Source organism: Coffea eugenioides, chromosome 2, assembly GCF_003713205.1.
Source record: "Coffea eugenioides isolate CCC68of chromosome 2, Ceug_1.0, whole genome shotgun sequence".
NCBI lineage: Eukaryota > Viridiplantae > Streptophyta > Magnoliopsida > Gentianales > Rubiaceae > Coffea > Coffea eugenioides.
Window position 1 is genome coordinate 77,427,401 of NC_040036.1, and position 17,505 is coordinate 77,444,905.

The window sequence follows — 17,505 nt, forward strand, 5'->3', positions numbered from 1 at the left end:
ATTCATATTACTATTTACATTATAACAACAACCAACAAATGGTGGATCCTAAGGTGGGTCCTTATACAAACCACCAAAAGAAAAGGAACATCTTAACTGTCCAACTAATACAAACTAAACCTAACTATACTAGTGGCAGTGTCCAAAAGTTCCCCGCGTCGTCTCCTACTAAGGAAAACAAAGAAAACGGGGTAAGTTAGAAGTTTAGTAAATAAACAGGGGTAAAAGCATAAGTTTCACATTTAAATAAACAACTATTTCACAAAAATGTCAAGTCAAGTGCAAAAGTAACAATACAAAGGAAGAATACAGGTTGGCTCCAAAGCCAAGTTATTTGTCATGCGTGATCTCCTGTCGATACTCCGTCGAGCATAAATAAGGTCCGTAGAACTCCACTTGTACACCCGCCGAACATCTTATCACCCTCACTGGCCAGTCACCTCACAAACTTGCCCGGGCGAACGAAATCACAAACTTGAGCTTGAATCACAAGCTCGGGTCACAAACTTGATTCACAACTGGAACCTACGAACTTGGTGACCTCGGACTAGGTTGGACTGGTTTCGACCAAACTCCTGCCGGCTCGAATAGTCCATCTAGGTCTTGAGATCGGGCCCACAACTTCAACATATTTCACGAACTCACGAAAGTCACTCCGAGCTCCAAGGTCAAGGGGTTCAAACCCAAAATAATTCATTTAGACATGTCCGGTATAAATATGCACGTAAATTAGGGTTTAGGTCGAGTGCGATGAAATACACCCTCGCCTCGGTACCCTTTCATTCACCTTAAACACATAAGCAAGTTATATACAAAATGGCCCGAATACTTACTCAAAACACAAAAATAGTACAAGAGCAAAAATCACTTCGCGCGTGTTCTCTAGTAGTGGGCCCCATCAGCTCCGCTTAACTCACCACTGTCTGAAATAGAAGATTTATCACATTATATCACAAACGGCTACTAACAAACCCAAAATAAGCAAAACGGCAAAAATCGGCACACGCAAGTGTGGAAACGGCAAGATCGACACACGCGCGCGCGCGAAACGTCAAACGGAAACGGTCAAATCCGCCATCTCAAACCGTTTTGATCAAAGATTAGGTTAGGAATGTCAGGTCAAGGTGAGCGAGACACCGTTTCGAAGCTATGAGGAAGGGCTACAATTCTCCTGAAGACACCTTAATCTAGATCTGAATGGAAGCAGGTCGAAATTATGAAAAATAGTACCAGAAATTTACGTATTCGGGTGACGAACAAGGTTTGTTTGTTGGACCATAACTCACAGCTCACAAATCCAAATAAAAAAATTTCAAAGGCGTTGGAAATTTAGGACATAAGGCTATAACTTTCATGTTTGGACCAAAAGCTGAATCAATACAGAGCATGGAGGAAAATGGGTCCAAACATTCCTATCAGAACTGTCCAAATTCGAAGGCAGTTCTGACAAGCGATCTTGTTTTGGTCATAACTGGAGCTACGGGACTCGGATTTGGATGAACTTTATACCGTTTCGAAGCTAAGACCAAGATCTACATTTCTTATGAAAGAGTCAACACCCAGTTCATACGTTATTAAAACAGACAAAATATGGTCAGAGGCTAAAACAAGAAACACGGCAGAATGCTGAGTTTAGAATAGATGCGACCATTTTGGTCATAACTCAGGCTTCATAGATCCGTTTAAGGTGTTCTTGGTGGCGTTGAAAAGCTAAGATAGAGTACTGAAACGTTCATGTTTTGGTAATTAGCTAAATTCGCATGGATCATAGTGAATCAATACAACCAAATAGATGAATTGTCTAACACGGAACACTGGAATGCATCCTAGGGCAGTGAGGGTATTTTGGTCTTTTCACAGGCTACACTGCTCCGATTGGGCTGAAATTTTGTAGGCAATTACAAAACATCATTCTATACAACTTTTATGTTTTAACCTAAGGCTAATTCGGCCTCTAACTAAGAGGAACAGTACCGGGCAGAAAGGGTGAAATTGAAACCCTAATTCCGAAATTTTCCGTTCAATGCAGAAATTTTTCGCAAATAGCCGCTATCTTAACACCAAGGCTTCATTCTAAACCATTTCCAACCATCATACATGCCCACATAATATTAATCATATGAAAATAGAAAAATCCCACATAAATAGAAAAATTCACCAATCTTAACTAAAATCAAGAAATAATCCACCAAATCACACTTATAATCACCACAAGTCATTAATTAAACATCATTAGATAGAAGAGAGGGGTTCCATAGTCACTCACCTTATCAACACAAGAAAATGAACAATTTTGCACTTTAATCTCCCAAATCACTTCACTAATCACTTCACAATCACTAAGAGAGAGGTTTTTATGGAGAATTTTCAAGTTTAATCGGTTAGTTTGTTGAATTGGGCAAGATTGAAGCAAGAATTTTGGAGAGATTTTTCTTCTTTTCTCTTGAAGAGTGGCCGGCCAAGAGCTTGGAATTTTTGAGTGATTTTTGGGTCAATTTTTTATTTATTTGGTAAAGTAATGAATAGTGGTCAAAAGTAAGAACAATTCTCTAACTGACACTTGTCACTACAAGTAATACATGGTTATCCTTTTGTCTCTCCACTCTCATTCATATAACAACCTCTAATTATCTCGTAACACCCGATAAAATAAATCCGGTATCCAAAACTTAACCTAACTGGCCGAAATTTGCCGAACTTTCCGCACTAGTGGGTCCCACGTCCGATATATGTTCTTAATTTCTCAAAAACTAACTGATACTAGAAAAATCATTTAAAAACTATATTTACTCAATAAAATTCTCTGGAAAATTGTCTAATAAAGAAAATGTCGAAAAGGCGGGCGATCAATAAAATAAATCCTAGAAACTTAGAAAATTTTCAGGTTCTCGCACTCATTCTTTCGGGGCGTCACAGTACGTGCTTTTAATTATCAGTTCTTGAGTTATTTCTCACTTAGTCTCATTTTATTTCAAGTAAAAAATAAGGGGACAAAGCAGCAATAAAAAAGGAAAATCGAAAATCGAGCTCAATTAAAAAGAAGGCAAAAATACGAGGTCAGTTGTATTGAACTACAAAAAGTAGAAGACCGAGGTCCGGAATGCTCCTAAGCATCCACGACCTCGGCCCTCAGGTACAAAAAGGAAGCATTCCCTGTCCCGGTGCCTTGTTCTCCCATGGTCTCTCCCCCCTCCTCGGCGTCTTGCTGTCCTTCAGCCTCTCCGCTGGTCTTGTCCCCTTCGAGGCCATCGCCATCTAAGTCAAACTCTTGAAGCCACATGTTGAACTCCGTCCGAACCTCGGTTAGGTCTCTTCCGGCCTGGATGCCTTCGGCCATGCTGTCACACAGCTCTTTGGCATCCTCATTGTAGTTCGGCGCATCCTAGAGAGACTCCAGTTGTTCAGAAGAGAGGAAGGGCGCCGCGTCATTGACCGCCGTGGTGTAACCAAACATGAAACTCGGCAGCGTCAGTTCGCCAAGGTCACGGATGAAAGATTCCGACTTGCGGAAGGCTTCCAAGGCCGACATCCCGGCCATCTCTATCGCTTTTTTGGATGACTGCTCCTCTTGGGCTCTTCTTTCTTTTTCTTCACCGAGGGTCGTTATCAAAGAGTTCTTTGTTACCTCGGCTCGGTTTCTGGCCGCCTCAGCCTTATCTCGCTCCAACTCGGTGGCTCTTAGCCTTTCTTCTAGCTCAGCAATCTTCTTCTGAAACTCGGAGGGCGGCTCATAAGTCTCCATTATATTCCTATAACGTTGAATCATCTCAGCAAAAAAGGTCGTGGTGGATGCCCAGGAGACTGAGGCACTTTGCATCAGCTCGCCAGGGGTGAGTTTCCTGGCATAAGTGTTGTCCCGCGGCAGCACTGAATGCACGAGGAGCTCCTGTGCAACCAAAGAATTTTTACAGCGGTCGTTGACGTTGATGTTCCACTCTGGGCACCACTGTGCTCCGGAGTGCCTCTTGTCCTCCCCGACCTCTTGAGCAGGCACGTGGTGGAGATTGAACAACAAGAACCCCGTGACGGGGTGATCTGGAAAAGGTGTTACACCCTGGCTCCGGGGTGGAAAGGCTATTGTTATTTCTCGAATGGGGATACCCACCGGAATGGCCGAGGCTCGGGAGCACCCTGGAGTAGCCGAGGTGCGTGAGCCATCCCCTACGATCACCACGGGAGGTTCGCGGCTCGCCGTTGTCGCGGCAGCCTTCTTGGCCGGCTTGATGGAGGGCTCGGTAGTGTCCTTGCGTTTCTTTGGTCTTTTGGCCACCTCGGCTGTCGTTCCGAAAGTTATCAAGTCAGAAACTCTCGTCACTGCAAAGTACGAAAGGAGAGTTAGTTAGAATCAAAGAAAAACAAACAAAGTAGGGAATGAAAAAGTACAAGGTTTCTGAAACCTGGAGGAGAAGAAGACGGGATGATTCTAGCTGATCAAAGCTCGGCTGATTCCGCCGTCAACTAGAACTGCCTAGGGAAAATCCCAACAGTTGATCCTGAGACCCGACCCCGTCAGCTTCTTGAAGTTGCCCTCCTCCAGTTTGCCCGGAGATGTCTCTTTGACCGGGGTGGGAGACCTCCACTAGAATCCTCTGGGGAAATCCTCAGTTGGAACGAAGATGAAGTTTCCCTTCCACTCCTTTATCGAAGTGGGGGCATCCACCACCAACTTCGGGATCTTGTTCCCGAAGTAAACCAACCCTTTTCGCTTTCACTGTTTTTGAGCGAGTAGCACCGGCGGAAGAGGTTGACAGTGGGGTCTATTTCCTGATGTCGACAGAGCAGTTGAAAGCCGACGAGAACGCGAATGGCGTTGGGGATGAGTTGAGTGATTCTCACCCCCTAATACCTCAAGCAGTCTCGAAAAAATCTTGTGATGGGCATCCTGAGTCCGGCCTCCAGTTGATCCACATAAATAGCCACCCTACCCCTTGGTGGTAGTACGGCTGATTGATCTGGCTGAGGCGAATAGAGGCTGTAGTTCCTCCTCCAGGGATATCGGCGAACCACCTCGGCTATCAGAGTTTGATTCATGATGCTGCTAAAGGTAGGCATTTGGTCGTAGTTGAGTGCTGATAGATCCGGAGGGGTGGCCGGCTCTTGCACACCCTCATCCCTGGAAATCTCGTCGTCGAGATCGTCGTTATAAAGAATCTCAGCTTCGACCTCTATCTCTTCGTCCTGCTCTTGGAATGATCCGGTCTAGTGGGACGCTCTAGCACCATTTTTCCTCGATTCGGAGGCAGTTCTCTTCTCGGAGGGGTCGGGCCTCTATGCCTCGGTGAAGTCGGGCCTCACTGTCTCTTTGTGTATGCGAGCTGTCCTAACCATTAGTAAAGAAAGAAAGTACTTACTCAGAAGATGCGATTTAGGAAATGGCCGAAGTGGAAAGACAGACGGAAACGAAGCTCTGGGATGATTTTAGATTTCTGGTAAAAAGTGAAACGGTAAAAAAGGACTCCTATTTATAGGCTAACGGGGGAAAGATGAAGAGGCGATACATTTGGGATTCTCGAGGGCGCGTTCTCTCTCCTCATTAATGAAAAGACTGTTCACCTGCCTGCTGATTTCGCGCTTATTCATGAACCTGCCATTAAAGCTAACAGCCGTCATTTCGCTTCTCCCCCAGTTCCATCCACGCGGTCATGACGTGTCTGTGTTCCGTGTCCTACACACTTATCAGCCTCGGGAAGTAACGATCTCGAGAAACAACGATCTCGCCCTTTTCCGAAGCCTGGGGGCTTAGTGAGGATGGTCGTTTTGGCTCGGATAGACTGGGGCCGCACCTTGTGGTTCTCCTGGAAGGGCTGCCTCGGCAATCTATTTGCTGAGGTGACTTCGACCCATTCGTCACCTCGGCTAGGACCTCCCGTCATAGAGCCGAAGTGATGATTAAGTGTCTGACAACCGCAGAAGGGTGGGGGTGTGACTTCTGACACATCTAACACCTGACAGAAAGCTGCTCTGATACATGCGTCGCCTAACTCTGGCAGCTGTTCCGGCGCGCCTTTTCACAGGAACCAATCAAATCAACTTGATACGCTGTCCATATCAGATCTCTAGGGACCTGTACCAGCCGTCCCTCTCTCCTATCCATCTCCTATAAATACCTAACGTTTCCACTTAGAAAGGGGATAATCAATTGCTGGTAAAGCAAGCTATATTAATCTTCTTAACCGTTAAATTACTTCTTCAGTTCCGAACTAACTTAAGTTTCGGAGCTATACCGGGGGATTCAACCCCTCTTTTAGCTTGAACATGTGACCCCGGTATCGCGACTTCTCTAAGTTAGAGCACTTACAACTCGCGATTCACTCAAGCAGGTCCAAAAAACACCTCTTCAACATTCATTAATTCTCTTGCTTGCTTGTAGACTGCGATTGAGCACTAATAATAGACTAATTAGATCCTTGGGTGGTCTCGAAGTGGATTCTATGTCTTGCTTTTGCTCTTCCGGTCCTGGAATTTATATTCTCGTATGTTTTTCCTCTGTCCGTACGCAGCATGTATTTGGGAAATGGTTCACAACGTAGATGTTTGGTTTTTAGTAAGGCCACTGCTTTAAAGTCAAAAGATCTCAATCACAATCCAATTATATTGACTTGTCCAAACTCGATTATTAATAACCCATATAAACCTGTCAATTAATTTTATACGGGTCTAAATGGGTACCTAATTTTTTTTGTCAAAAAAATGAGTGCCCTATTAAACCCATTTAATTTGTAGGCAGTGAGTTGACTCGATTTATACATTTTTATCCATTTAAAAATAATTATATATTTAAAATCAATTTTTAGTAAGTGTTAAGAAGATAAATTTGAATTTCCTACTGATCTAATAACAATAAAATACAGTTTTTTTTGGTCAAATAATATGCAAAAAAAATAAAAAATAAAAAATAAAAAGTAGAATTTCAAATGAGTCAGCAATTCAGTAAATCCATACCTATCTATTTAAATAGATATAAATGAATTGACTCAACATACCCATTACCCAATTATGACTCGCTCAAACGCACCCAAGTCACCCTTTTTGACATCTCTGTTCAAAGTAGACAAATGGTTATGCGTTGTTCCTGCACTTCGTTTATCCCCTAGAAATCATAGTTCAACGTATTGTTAAGGATTTAAGAGGTATTGTTGCAGATTGGACAAATGTGGAGAGATCAGTAGCGAATATTAGTAAATAAATATTTGGATTGAAAAGAAAGCTACAGGTCTGTACCATTAATATATATATATATATATGCCGTAGCTTTCTAAAATGGATAGAATATTCTTCGTTAAAATGCTTTGTTTGAATGAATGGTGGGAAGCCTAGTGCTTCCCTAACCGACTAAGTCCAACATCGGAAAACCAATCGATAAGCCCAAATGTGATGGTCCTAATACGTTCTTGCCCAGCCCACTAATATTCAGAGCAGCCCATAAACAATTGTATCACTATAAGACAAGCCGAACTTTTTGGTTTACAAGTACCTTCCAGAAGATTTAAGATGTTTTTCTTTTCTTTTCTTTTCTTTTTTTCTTTCCATAAATTAAGGATAAACTATAAAGCTGCTTTTGACCTTTTCATTTTTGCGACAGACAAGAGAACGAAAGTGATGAATAGCTACCAACATTAGGGTGAGGGTGACATAGAAGTTTCTACCTTACGATAGAATGCTGAAATTCATTTTTCTAAGAACAAAAAGGATTAATCTTTGATTTAGAATTTTTGTCACATGTATATTTGTGAATCAATGGCTATGTTTGGATTGTAGTTTTGCCCAAAAAAAAAACTTATATTTTTTATAAACACATTTTCAATCACTTTTTTAGTTTATATACGTCAAATCGTTACAGTATTTTTTTTTACAAAAACTTCAAAGAATAACAATTTAAATGGAACCATATCATTTAACAAATAAAGTCTAAAGATTAAAAAAAGCTGCTCAATACTACTATAGAGATTGTATGACTTTAGTTCTCGGACTAATTAAGTCAAACATAAATGGTTTTAGTGTTTGTTAAAGTTTCAATCTCAATTCAAATTTTGCACTATTAGCATTGTTAAAATCAAAATTATATATACAAAGTTTAAGGTAAAAACTAGTTTGAATTTGAGTTCATAAATGAACAAACACAAGTTTAAAGGCATTACGATCAATGCTCACACGTACTAAGCATTTAAATTGGCCAATATATTTTAGGGTTAATCACAATTAATTCCCTTAAGGTATACCTCATTTTTCACTTTACCCCATAACCTTTAATTTTGCTCACTTAACCTCCTATAGAACAAAATTACCCTTCCATTATTTTGACTTTTCATATATCTTTTTTCTTTTCTTTTATTTCTTTTTCTCTTTCTTCTTTCTTCTCTCTGTCATCATTTCCAGTAGAAAACTCCATCTCAACGGAAATTTTTATCTTGAATTTGTAATTGCATTTTTGGGTGAAGGTTTAAAAGGCATAAAAAACTAATTTTGATTTTTTGTATGATGCCACGTGTCACAATTTTCAATTGATGATTATTAATCAGGTCACAATTTCATCTTATGATATTTTCTTGAGAATAAAATGAGAATCTAGAAAGAAAAGAGAAAAAACCAAAATTAAAAGAATTGAAAGGCTAAAAAAATTGTATTTTAAGAAAGTGATTTGAATATTTTGTAATCATTTAAAGAGAAAATAGATTTCTGTAATTTCTCTTTTTTAATTTCAATCATTAAGATGAAAATTTTTTGTGGAAAAGAGGAAGAATTAAATAAAGAAAGAGGCAACAAAAATAAAGGAACACAAAAGGGGAAAGGAAAAAAATAAAAGAGAAAAATAAGAGTTTAGAATAATAGATGGATAATTTTGTCCAATGAGGGATAAAGTGAAACAAAAAAATGGTCAGGAAATAAAGTGAGAAATGAGGTATACTTTAAGGTATGAATTGTGATTAACCCTATATTTTACACTAAGTATCCCTCAACATATAAAAAGTTGGAGTAGGTTTGGTGGTAGGAAAAAAAAAAAAAAAAGTGTCATTTTCTGTTTCTTTCAAATATACCCTTTCAACATTCACTATCATCTACTCATACCTTATCTACAAAACTTTCTATTCCTAGATAACTATCACTACACTCTTTACGTATTACTCTACCACTATTGGCTAATCAACGACACTTCAATGCATCACTTGCCATTTCTATCACTCGTAATTATATATTCCTTGAATCCTTGCCAATAGATCTCCAAGAGGCACAAGACAATAAAGGGCCTGGATGAAACTTTATAAAGTATGAGGGTCTAAAAAAGTTATCTTCTGCAAACATCATGGGTCTAACTGAAATATACGAACACTAAATAAAAATATCTGCCAAAGCCGCTATCTTTCTCTTCACTCTGTGCCTGCGATCTCCGCTCCAGCCGTCAAGGGTTCGTCTGAATCCGTCTGCTGCAAAGGTTTATAGCTTCCTTCCGTTTCTCTGTAATCCTACATATAACAAAAATATAGATCCGTTTTGGATCTAATCCTGTCAATATTTTCAGGTCCTGCCGAGGGCTGAACGATCCTACTCAGATCGTGCGATTAATTGGAAAATTTTCTTTCTTTCGGTAATAATATTGGATCCCTTTTCGGGCTTTATATTTCTGTGCAGTAAGCATCTTTTTTTTTTGGCCGTTTTCAACTTTAAAAAGCGAACTGCTGATTATACAATTGGTTTTTATCTGGGATCAAATTTGACTTTTAATCTCTGAATTTGATGTAATTTCTTGTCAAAGTTTCTTTTTTTTTGCTGGATTTAGCGCCGTTTTTTTTAGTTAAATTAGAATGTATTTGATTTACATGCCCTTTTTGGGTGGAGACGGAGGATGCAAGTGGACTGATAAATGCAATTAATAACAAAACAGTGACAGTGGTTGAATTACGACTGAAGCAGAATCAGGCAAAAAAAAAGAAGGGGATTTTTAGGGTTTGGGAAGGGGAAGATTAGCACAAGAGTGCAAAATGGCGGAAGAGGGCTGATTGGATGGAACGCAGGGGCTATAAGAATATGCATATGATTGTTGTTTCCGTTGCCCTTCTTTTTACTACATAAAGGAAGTGTAAGTGTTCAAATCTGAAAGGATATAAAATCTCCTGGAGAGAATTAGAGCTGAATGAATCTCAGAAAGTTTTAAGTGTTTGGAGGCCAAGGGATTAGTGATACGTATTTGACTTGATGAGTTGAATAGTTTCTTGTAGTTGATTAATTTGAGATTTTTTTTTAGTGAAGCAAAATGAACAGCAATAAATAGTGAATGTAGTCTTTATTAAATTTGAATTGCCTCTGTTATGTTTAGTTATATATTTGATGAAACATAAGTTGCAATTTGGAAGACTCCTGCACCGCAATAATGCTTTCACTTCCATATAAATGTGTAGTCATTCTTGGAATATGGCCTAGCTGTGTAGTTGCTCAAATTATCTCATATCCTGTTGGACTTTTTTGGGATCTCCAGTATATCAGTTAAGTTGCTTATTGGTGTGCAAAAATGAGAGAATGGTTTGCTCATCGTAAAGTTTATCCCAAATTATTTGCTGGTACAATGCATGGTTTTTCTTGGGTAGGATGTTTGTATTCCGACTAGTAAGATGAAAAGCTTTGCCTCTATAGGATGTTTAGAGAGCCTGTATTTTTTGTATTTATTGATGTAGATTTGAGACTAGCTATGGTTCATGAATCATTTTATGCATGAATTGGAATATTCTTTTTGTTATCATTGGGTATGCTCTCCAAAATTATTTGTCTAATAGGGTGTTTATTACTGGATTGCAATAGGTTTTTTTGAGAGCTTCAGGGAATATGAGGCCAATTTTTTGTGGGAATCTGGAGTTCGATGCACGTCAGTCTGATGTTGAACGACTTTTCAGAAAATATGGGAAGGTTGAGAGGGTGGATATGAAATCAGGTACTATAATACAATCTTTCTTCTCTACTTGACTGGAACCCTTAAAACTTCCCCAACCAGTTCATGATCTGTCTTAATTTTAATCCAGGGCTCTTCTTTACTCCTAACCACTTGGTGGTTGAAGGTTCCTATTATGAACCTCTTGAGGTTGTTGGATGGTCTCCATGGTGACTGAATATTGTAGCAACTTGCAACACTTGTAAATTTGCCTGTATGCTGAAGTTTGTCATACTCATGTTGTATGTAGAAGTGCATAACAAACTAGTACTCATAACAAGTCTTGTTGTCTAACATCGTATGGTGTATGAGCTTCGTTTGCCTCCAAGTTGTTATCTTTTGTACTTTAGCAGTTTTAAAAGTATGTATGGGACTAGATTCAATTTTATGAATTATATAGGACAGATTGGGATCTTCTGTCTGTGTAATTGCTTAAACTTAAGTTATTTGGATGAATTGCACCATGAATTAAAATTGATTTTTTTTTTGTGTGTGAAATCTGGGCATCTCACATAAGATTGTGCCCATAACTCTTCATATGGGCTCTTGGCTGACAGCTTCAAGGGTCAAATGTTTCTTCAAATAGTAACTTTTTAATGTCACTAATCTATTGATTTTATTTCAGAAATGCAAGTATTTCTTGTAGTTAAACCGCCAAGCTCAACAGTTTCTTTGGCGCAGGATTACTTGGACTTTCCATGATCTTCCTGGATGGATGGTTCTCTGCATCCCTTTTCTGGCTTGTTCCCAAGATACATGTTAATGTTTTTCCGAAAGGACCAATATGATCCTCCATGGTTCTACCATCCCACACTTACCTCAGACCATTGCCCCTTTCCATTTGTCATGCTTTGTCAAGTATTCAATTCCCAACATGTTCCACATAGAAATCATGATCATCTCGGTACCAATGGCAGGTTTTGTGTTTGCTCCAACAAATTTCTCATTTCCCCACTCTGAATCATTGGTTCGGTTGGTAATTCCATTTAGTAATTGTGGTTTAGTAGTCTCAGGAGCCCACAAAGGAGGCATAATGATTGAAAACTTTAGCGAATTAGCTTTACTGTCTACCTTCAAACTGGAGACCTGTTGTTTGGTTTCTCATTGTGTCGATTCTACAGGTTTTGCTTTTGTGTACATGGAAGATGAGCGGGATGCTGATGATGCAATTAGAAGACTTGACAGGATAGAGTTTGGTAGAAAGGGGCGTAGACTTCGTGTTGAATGGACCAAGGTTTGTACATTTATTATACCAAGTTGGTGCTTTGCTTGTAAACTGGAATTGTTAATGACATTCTAGCTGGTTTAAGTGTTAGCTTAGGACCAATCCTGCTAAATCTTTTTTGTGCAGCAAGAACGTGGTATAAGAAGGCCTGGTGGGAGCCCAAAAAAATCTTCATCTAATTCAAGACCTTCAAAAACTCTGTTTGTTATAAACTTTGATCCAATTCATACTAGGACAAGGGACCTAGAGAGGCACTTTGACCCTTATGGAAGAATATCAAATGTGAGAATCAGAAGGAATTTTGCATTTGTGCAGTTTGAGTTGCAGGAAGATGCCACTAGAGCATTGGAAGCACTACATATGAGGTTTCCCTTTTTCCCCTGTTAAGAGAAGTCTGCAAAATATGCCTTTGATTTCCTGTTTGGTGCAAGTTTAATGCAGAGTTTGTTACTCAGATAGTAATATTGAGGAAAAAAAATGCATTTATTTTAGTAGCACTTAAATAAAATGACTTCGTTTTACATGCTGATCTTTGTTGCTAAAAAGGTCATTACAGTTGACGATGTTGCTTGTTTGGATAGTTTTCAACTCTTTATTTTGCTTTTCTGTACTGGTCTGTGTAGGATTTCATGCACCACACGTCATCTCAATTGACCTTTTTGGGATAGACAATAGTTTGATATGTTATTACTGTCTCATTGATCCTTTTCATTTGGATACTTTCACTTTGCTCGACAGCAAGTTTATGGATAGAGCTATTTCGGTTGAGTACGCAATTCGAGATGATGACGACAGAAGAAATGGTTACAGCCCTGATAGACGAGGCCGTGATATGTCCCCAGATAGAAGAGGGCATGGTCGTGGGAGATCTCCCAGTCCGTACCGCAGGGATAGGGGAAGCCCTGATTATGGTCATGGATCAATCCCAAGTTCAAGAGCGGAGCCTCGGGGAAGTCCTGACTATGGTAGAGCTGAGAGTCCTGTCAATGAAAGATATCACAGGTTTGACTCTCTTTTCCTCCCTTCTCGTTGCTTCTTTGCTTCTGGTTGGCTTTAACCAAAAAAAAAAATAGATGTCATAATGGTTTATGTGGTTGGTGTGGCCCTGTAATGATGCTACATCTAAATCTTTATGGCTATTGCAGTCGTTCACCGCCACCACGGGAGAGATCTCGTTCTTGAGAAGGGAAGTTTCAAGTGGCAGTTTGTACGAACATCTAATTCAACTCTTTCACTGCATGTCCTTTAGCAACGCAATCTGTAGTGCTTGTGCTGTCTGTGGACCTAGTTTAGTTAGTTGACTTGCTCTATTTTAGTAGCTGTAGACAGATTCTATATGATTTCTTGGAATTTTACTTGACTTGTGATTATTATCCTTTGAATGCTTAAATTAGTGTTCTGATTTTTTTGTTTGAATGCTTCTAGTGTTGTGATCTTTGTCTGAGATGCATCGCGCTTCTAGTTGGTTTGACAGTTGGTGACGGGTTCTACTATTTTGTTGCCTGTCATTTCATCGCTGATCAATAAGCTGCCGGTACATTGTTGTCATACTAGTTCATCCCCATCTTTTGCGCTTTCCAAAAAGGGTCATGGACGTTTTTAGTTTGATTGCAATTAGCAATTGGCTCTGCTTATTTGCTTCATGTTTTCACTCGATGCAGAACTTTGGTTGCTTAAAAGTACTTGAATAGTAGTACCTGGATACAAGCCAAAAGCTGTATTTAGGTACTTCCATTTGAGGTCGTTAAATGTTAAAGCTGCATTGAAACGCGATTGCATGACGGCATTCTCGTCTAAAGATGATCAACCACTTACAAACCATACTTTTAAACTGAGGAATGGTTAACGAAAGATGTATGCAGAAGTGGTATTTCGCAACTGGGTAGATTTTTTTTTTTTGGGCGTGAAACGTCAGCTGTAGAAGGATCGATGGTAGAAAAACACACGAAGTTAGTAGAGTGGTAGGAAAGAAAATGCAACGGGACAACGGAGCCCAGCGTAGGAGTACAAATTTGTACGCAAAAAGTAATAGAAGTGATGATAGATAATGGGTGGCAGCGGGAAAAAGTGAAAAGAGTAGTAGTAGGCATCGGTTAATCCAGCCGACAGGAGACAGCGTCACGTCCCTGCAACCACTCCAGCAAGCCAACGTCGCCCCACCCCATCCCACGCGTCTCTTGGTTCACCCGCCAATGGTCCTCCTATAGGACCTTAGACCACCCTAACCCACCCACGAACCTTCTCGTCTCTCTCCTTCTCTCGAAGCTGACTGGGGTATTTGCAGCTACTCATCCAGTCTCTACAAAATTTGCTGCTGTCCTGTAGTAGCCTTTTCGAAAAGGCTGCGGTGGACTGGTTCCGGTTCAGCAGGCATTCCTGCTTGAGCAAATCTATCATGCTAAAACTAGAAGGATTGCATCAAACCGAAAATTTCAAAGCAACGAACCAATGAGGGTTGTCGTTATATCTGAACCTGGAGCGCCTTTGCCTCCTCGGAATATTTACACCGGTCCCAACAGTCCCCTCCGCGTATTGTGGTGGGTTGCTGCTGCTGTTCTTCCATTTTGAACTCAGCAGTCAGCACAATACATTGGTGCAATAATAAATATATATAAGATGAAAATTTAATTAAAAATATAAGAAAATAATTAGAAAACTACTTATGATATAAACAAAATCACTTACATCTTGTCGAACGTAATTTCGCAAAATTGTTGAACTAAACAAATAAAAATGAAAATAAATCCGGTCTGCTCATTCGACTAGTTTACTCACAAGTAGACGGCTGCCCGTTGATAATCAAATCCGAGTGCCAAACGATTTTTGTCATTATTTGATTTGGCATTTTGCATCTAGGGGCTCGGGTGTTGGTTTACTTTAATAATTCCATCATCAAAATTTTCTTGTCATTTGGATTTATCCAGACGTACTATTCCCCTGCATCTTTTGAAAATTGATTAGTCTTAGATAGGGATGGCAACGGGGCGGGGGACCCCTCCCCCATCTCCCGCCCCGCTGCTTACAAACTGCCCCCCGCCCCCGCCCCAACCCCCGTCCGCCGCTCCCCCCGCCCCGCCCCGCTTTCTCCGTGGGATTAATAAAAATTTGTTATATAATTTTATTATGGTTAAATTTTAGCAAATAATCAAGTATTAAAATATCAACACATCATCAAATTATTATTCATTGTAATTTTACAATTGAAACTTGTAAAAACAATCAAATAAAAATTATTTGAATACAATCCAACATGATGAAATAAATATAGCTAAAGTAGTCAAGTTTTCACTTTTGGCACAAATACAATCACTAATTCATTATTGTGCTTGTGCTTGTGCTTTTTTTAAGAAAAAAATGTTATTGTAGTAAGTTTAATTAGGGATTTAGTATAAATGTATTAGTAAAATTAGTATAACTAATTAATAATTTGTATTAGTACGCATATATAATTATTAGTATAATTAATAATATCAATTATATTATATATACTAATAGACATTATATAATACATATAACTAATAATATCATTATCATAAGTTTGTAACTAATTAAATTATATATTATATATATAATTATATACATATATATTTTATATATTTATTTTTTTAAAGCAGGTGGCTGGGGGCGGGGTTCGTTTCTAAGCGGGGGGAATTCCCCCCATCCCGCCCCAACCCCTTCCCTATTAGCCTCCCGTAGTAGGGTGGGTATCCGCAATCACCCGCCTCCATTGCCATCCCTAGTCTTAGATTGACGAGGAGTCGCCTTGAGAACTTTGCAAAGTCACCGACAAGCACGATTGGGGCTGCTTGGGTAATAAAGGACCTTTCTTTTATTTGGAGTCAAACGGCTGCTCTTTTTAAATTTTTTTTTCTTATCACGTAGCTTTCCTATTTTACATCTATTCTTATTTTATATTAAGGAGAAGGGAGTGAAATCAAATGAGCCAACAAAAAAGTTGAAAAGAACTAAATCACTGTCAGATCAAATGGATGCTTTTACACCCCCTGATGGATGTACTGTTCCATGCATCTTTCGAAAATTGATTACTCTTAGATTGATGAGGAGTCACTTTGAGAACTTTTCAAGTCATCGGCAAGCACAATTGGGGCTGCTTGTGTAATAAAGGACCCTCTTATTATTTGGGGTCAGACGGCAGCCTTTTTATTTATTTATTTTTTATCGATAACTTTCTTATTTTATTCTTACTTCTATTCTATGTTAAGGGGGAAGACATGAGTCCAAATGAACCAAAAAAAAAAAAAAGGAGGAAAGGTCTTGAATCACCGTCGAACCAAAATAATTTATATTGTTTTCTTTGCGCCTGCCGATGGATGTACTATTCCCTTGCATCTTTCGAAAACTAATTACTCTTAGATTGACGAGGAGTCGTCTTGAGAACTTTTTAGAGTCACCGGCAAGCACGATTGGGGCTGATTGGGTAATAAAGGTCCTTCCTGTTATTTCGAGTCAAACGGCTGCTCTTTTAGTTTTTTTTTTTTTGTCCACGCGATGGCTTTTCTATTATACTTCTACTCCTACTTTATACTAAGAGGAAGGGGGTGAGTCCATATGGGTCAAGAGAAGAGTTAGAAGAGACTAAACCACTATCGAATAAAACAGATAAACTAGTAAAACTTACAAGAAATTTTGGGAATGAATGCAAGTCAAATGATGCCTGCACCCATGGAGAGTCTTGAGGCTCTCACTGGTAGCCAACAACTCTAAAAGTAGTTAGTTAACGGTTGGCTCCTCTTTTAGTGTTTATATTTTTATGTGCTAAATATTCGAATCCCTTTCCCCATGACTTTCATAGCATTCCCGTTTGAATTGCTATTTTTAAGAATTTTTGTAAAAATATGAATTATAACGATTTGATGTATATGAGAAAAAAAAATGATTATGAAATATGCTCGTGAAAAAACATAAAAATTTTTGTGCGGAAATCTACAATTCGAACAATGTGCTACGTTAAAAGACTTAGAGGTAGAAAAGGGATTTTGTCTCTTCATAATATAATGTGAATATAAATGTATTATTATGGAAGATGTATTATTATTATAATACAAGAGGAATATGGAAGATGTATTATTATTATAATGTTTGTCTCAAAGCATCCACTTTAATCTTAAAAGAAGCAGATCACTTTTTGAAAGTTTACTTTTGAAAGTTTACTAGTAATCCTTTTTTTGTAAAGCGTATTTGTGTTGATTCTTTAATTCGTTTCCCATCTGTGTTTTGGCTATATTTTTGTTTCATATGTATTTATTTGATTGAATAAATTCAATTCCCATATTCAATTATGAACTTTTAGTCATTTCACTCTTTTGTCAAAAGATTAAAAAATAGCCCTCACGAGTCACGA

General features: G+C 38.9%; 1 protein-coding gene across 2 annotated transcripts; it reads left to right on the plus strand.

Annotated features, from left to right (window-relative positions):
* The first annotated feature begins 9,324 nt into the window (after positions 1-9,324).
* On the plus strand, positions 9,325-13,578 carry LOC113761979 (serine/arginine-rich splicing factor RS41-like). 2 transcript variants are annotated; one of them, XM_027305198.1, is made up of 7 exons: positions 9,325-9,430; positions 9,518-9,583; positions 10,792-10,921; positions 12,040-12,152; positions 12,270-12,508; positions 12,882-13,145; positions 13,289-13,578. In XM_027305198.1, the coding sequence occupies exons 3-7, from the start codon at positions 10,816-10,818 to the stop codon at positions 13,323-13,325; spliced, it is 759 nt and encodes a 252-aa protein (XP_027160999.1). In that variant the 5' UTR covers positions 9,325-9,430; positions 9,518-9,583; positions 10,792-10,815; the 3' UTR covers positions 13,326-13,578. The 2 variants fall into 2 exon arrangements, with proteins under 2 accessions (XP_027160999.1, XP_027160998.1); XM_027305197.1 differs by lacking the exons at positions 9,325-9,430; positions 9,518-9,583 and adding an exon at positions 11,600-11,835 and having other exon boundaries at positions 10,834-10,921.
* Positions 13,579-17,505: the final 3,927 nt, after the last annotated feature.

Coding starts and splice junctions, on each gene's coding strand:
- LOC113761979 (XM_027305197.1), top strand. CDS start 11,703: ATGATCCTCCATGGTTCTACCATCCCACACTTACCTCAGACCATTGCC. Junction 11,836..12,039: donor CATCTCGGTACCAATGGCAG/GTTTTGTGTTTG, acceptor TCGATTCTACAG/GTTTTGCTTTTGTGTACATG. Junction 12,509..12,881: donor TTGGAAGCACTACATATGAG/GTTTCCCTTTTT, acceptor TTTGCTCGACAG/CAAGTTTATGGATAGAGCTA.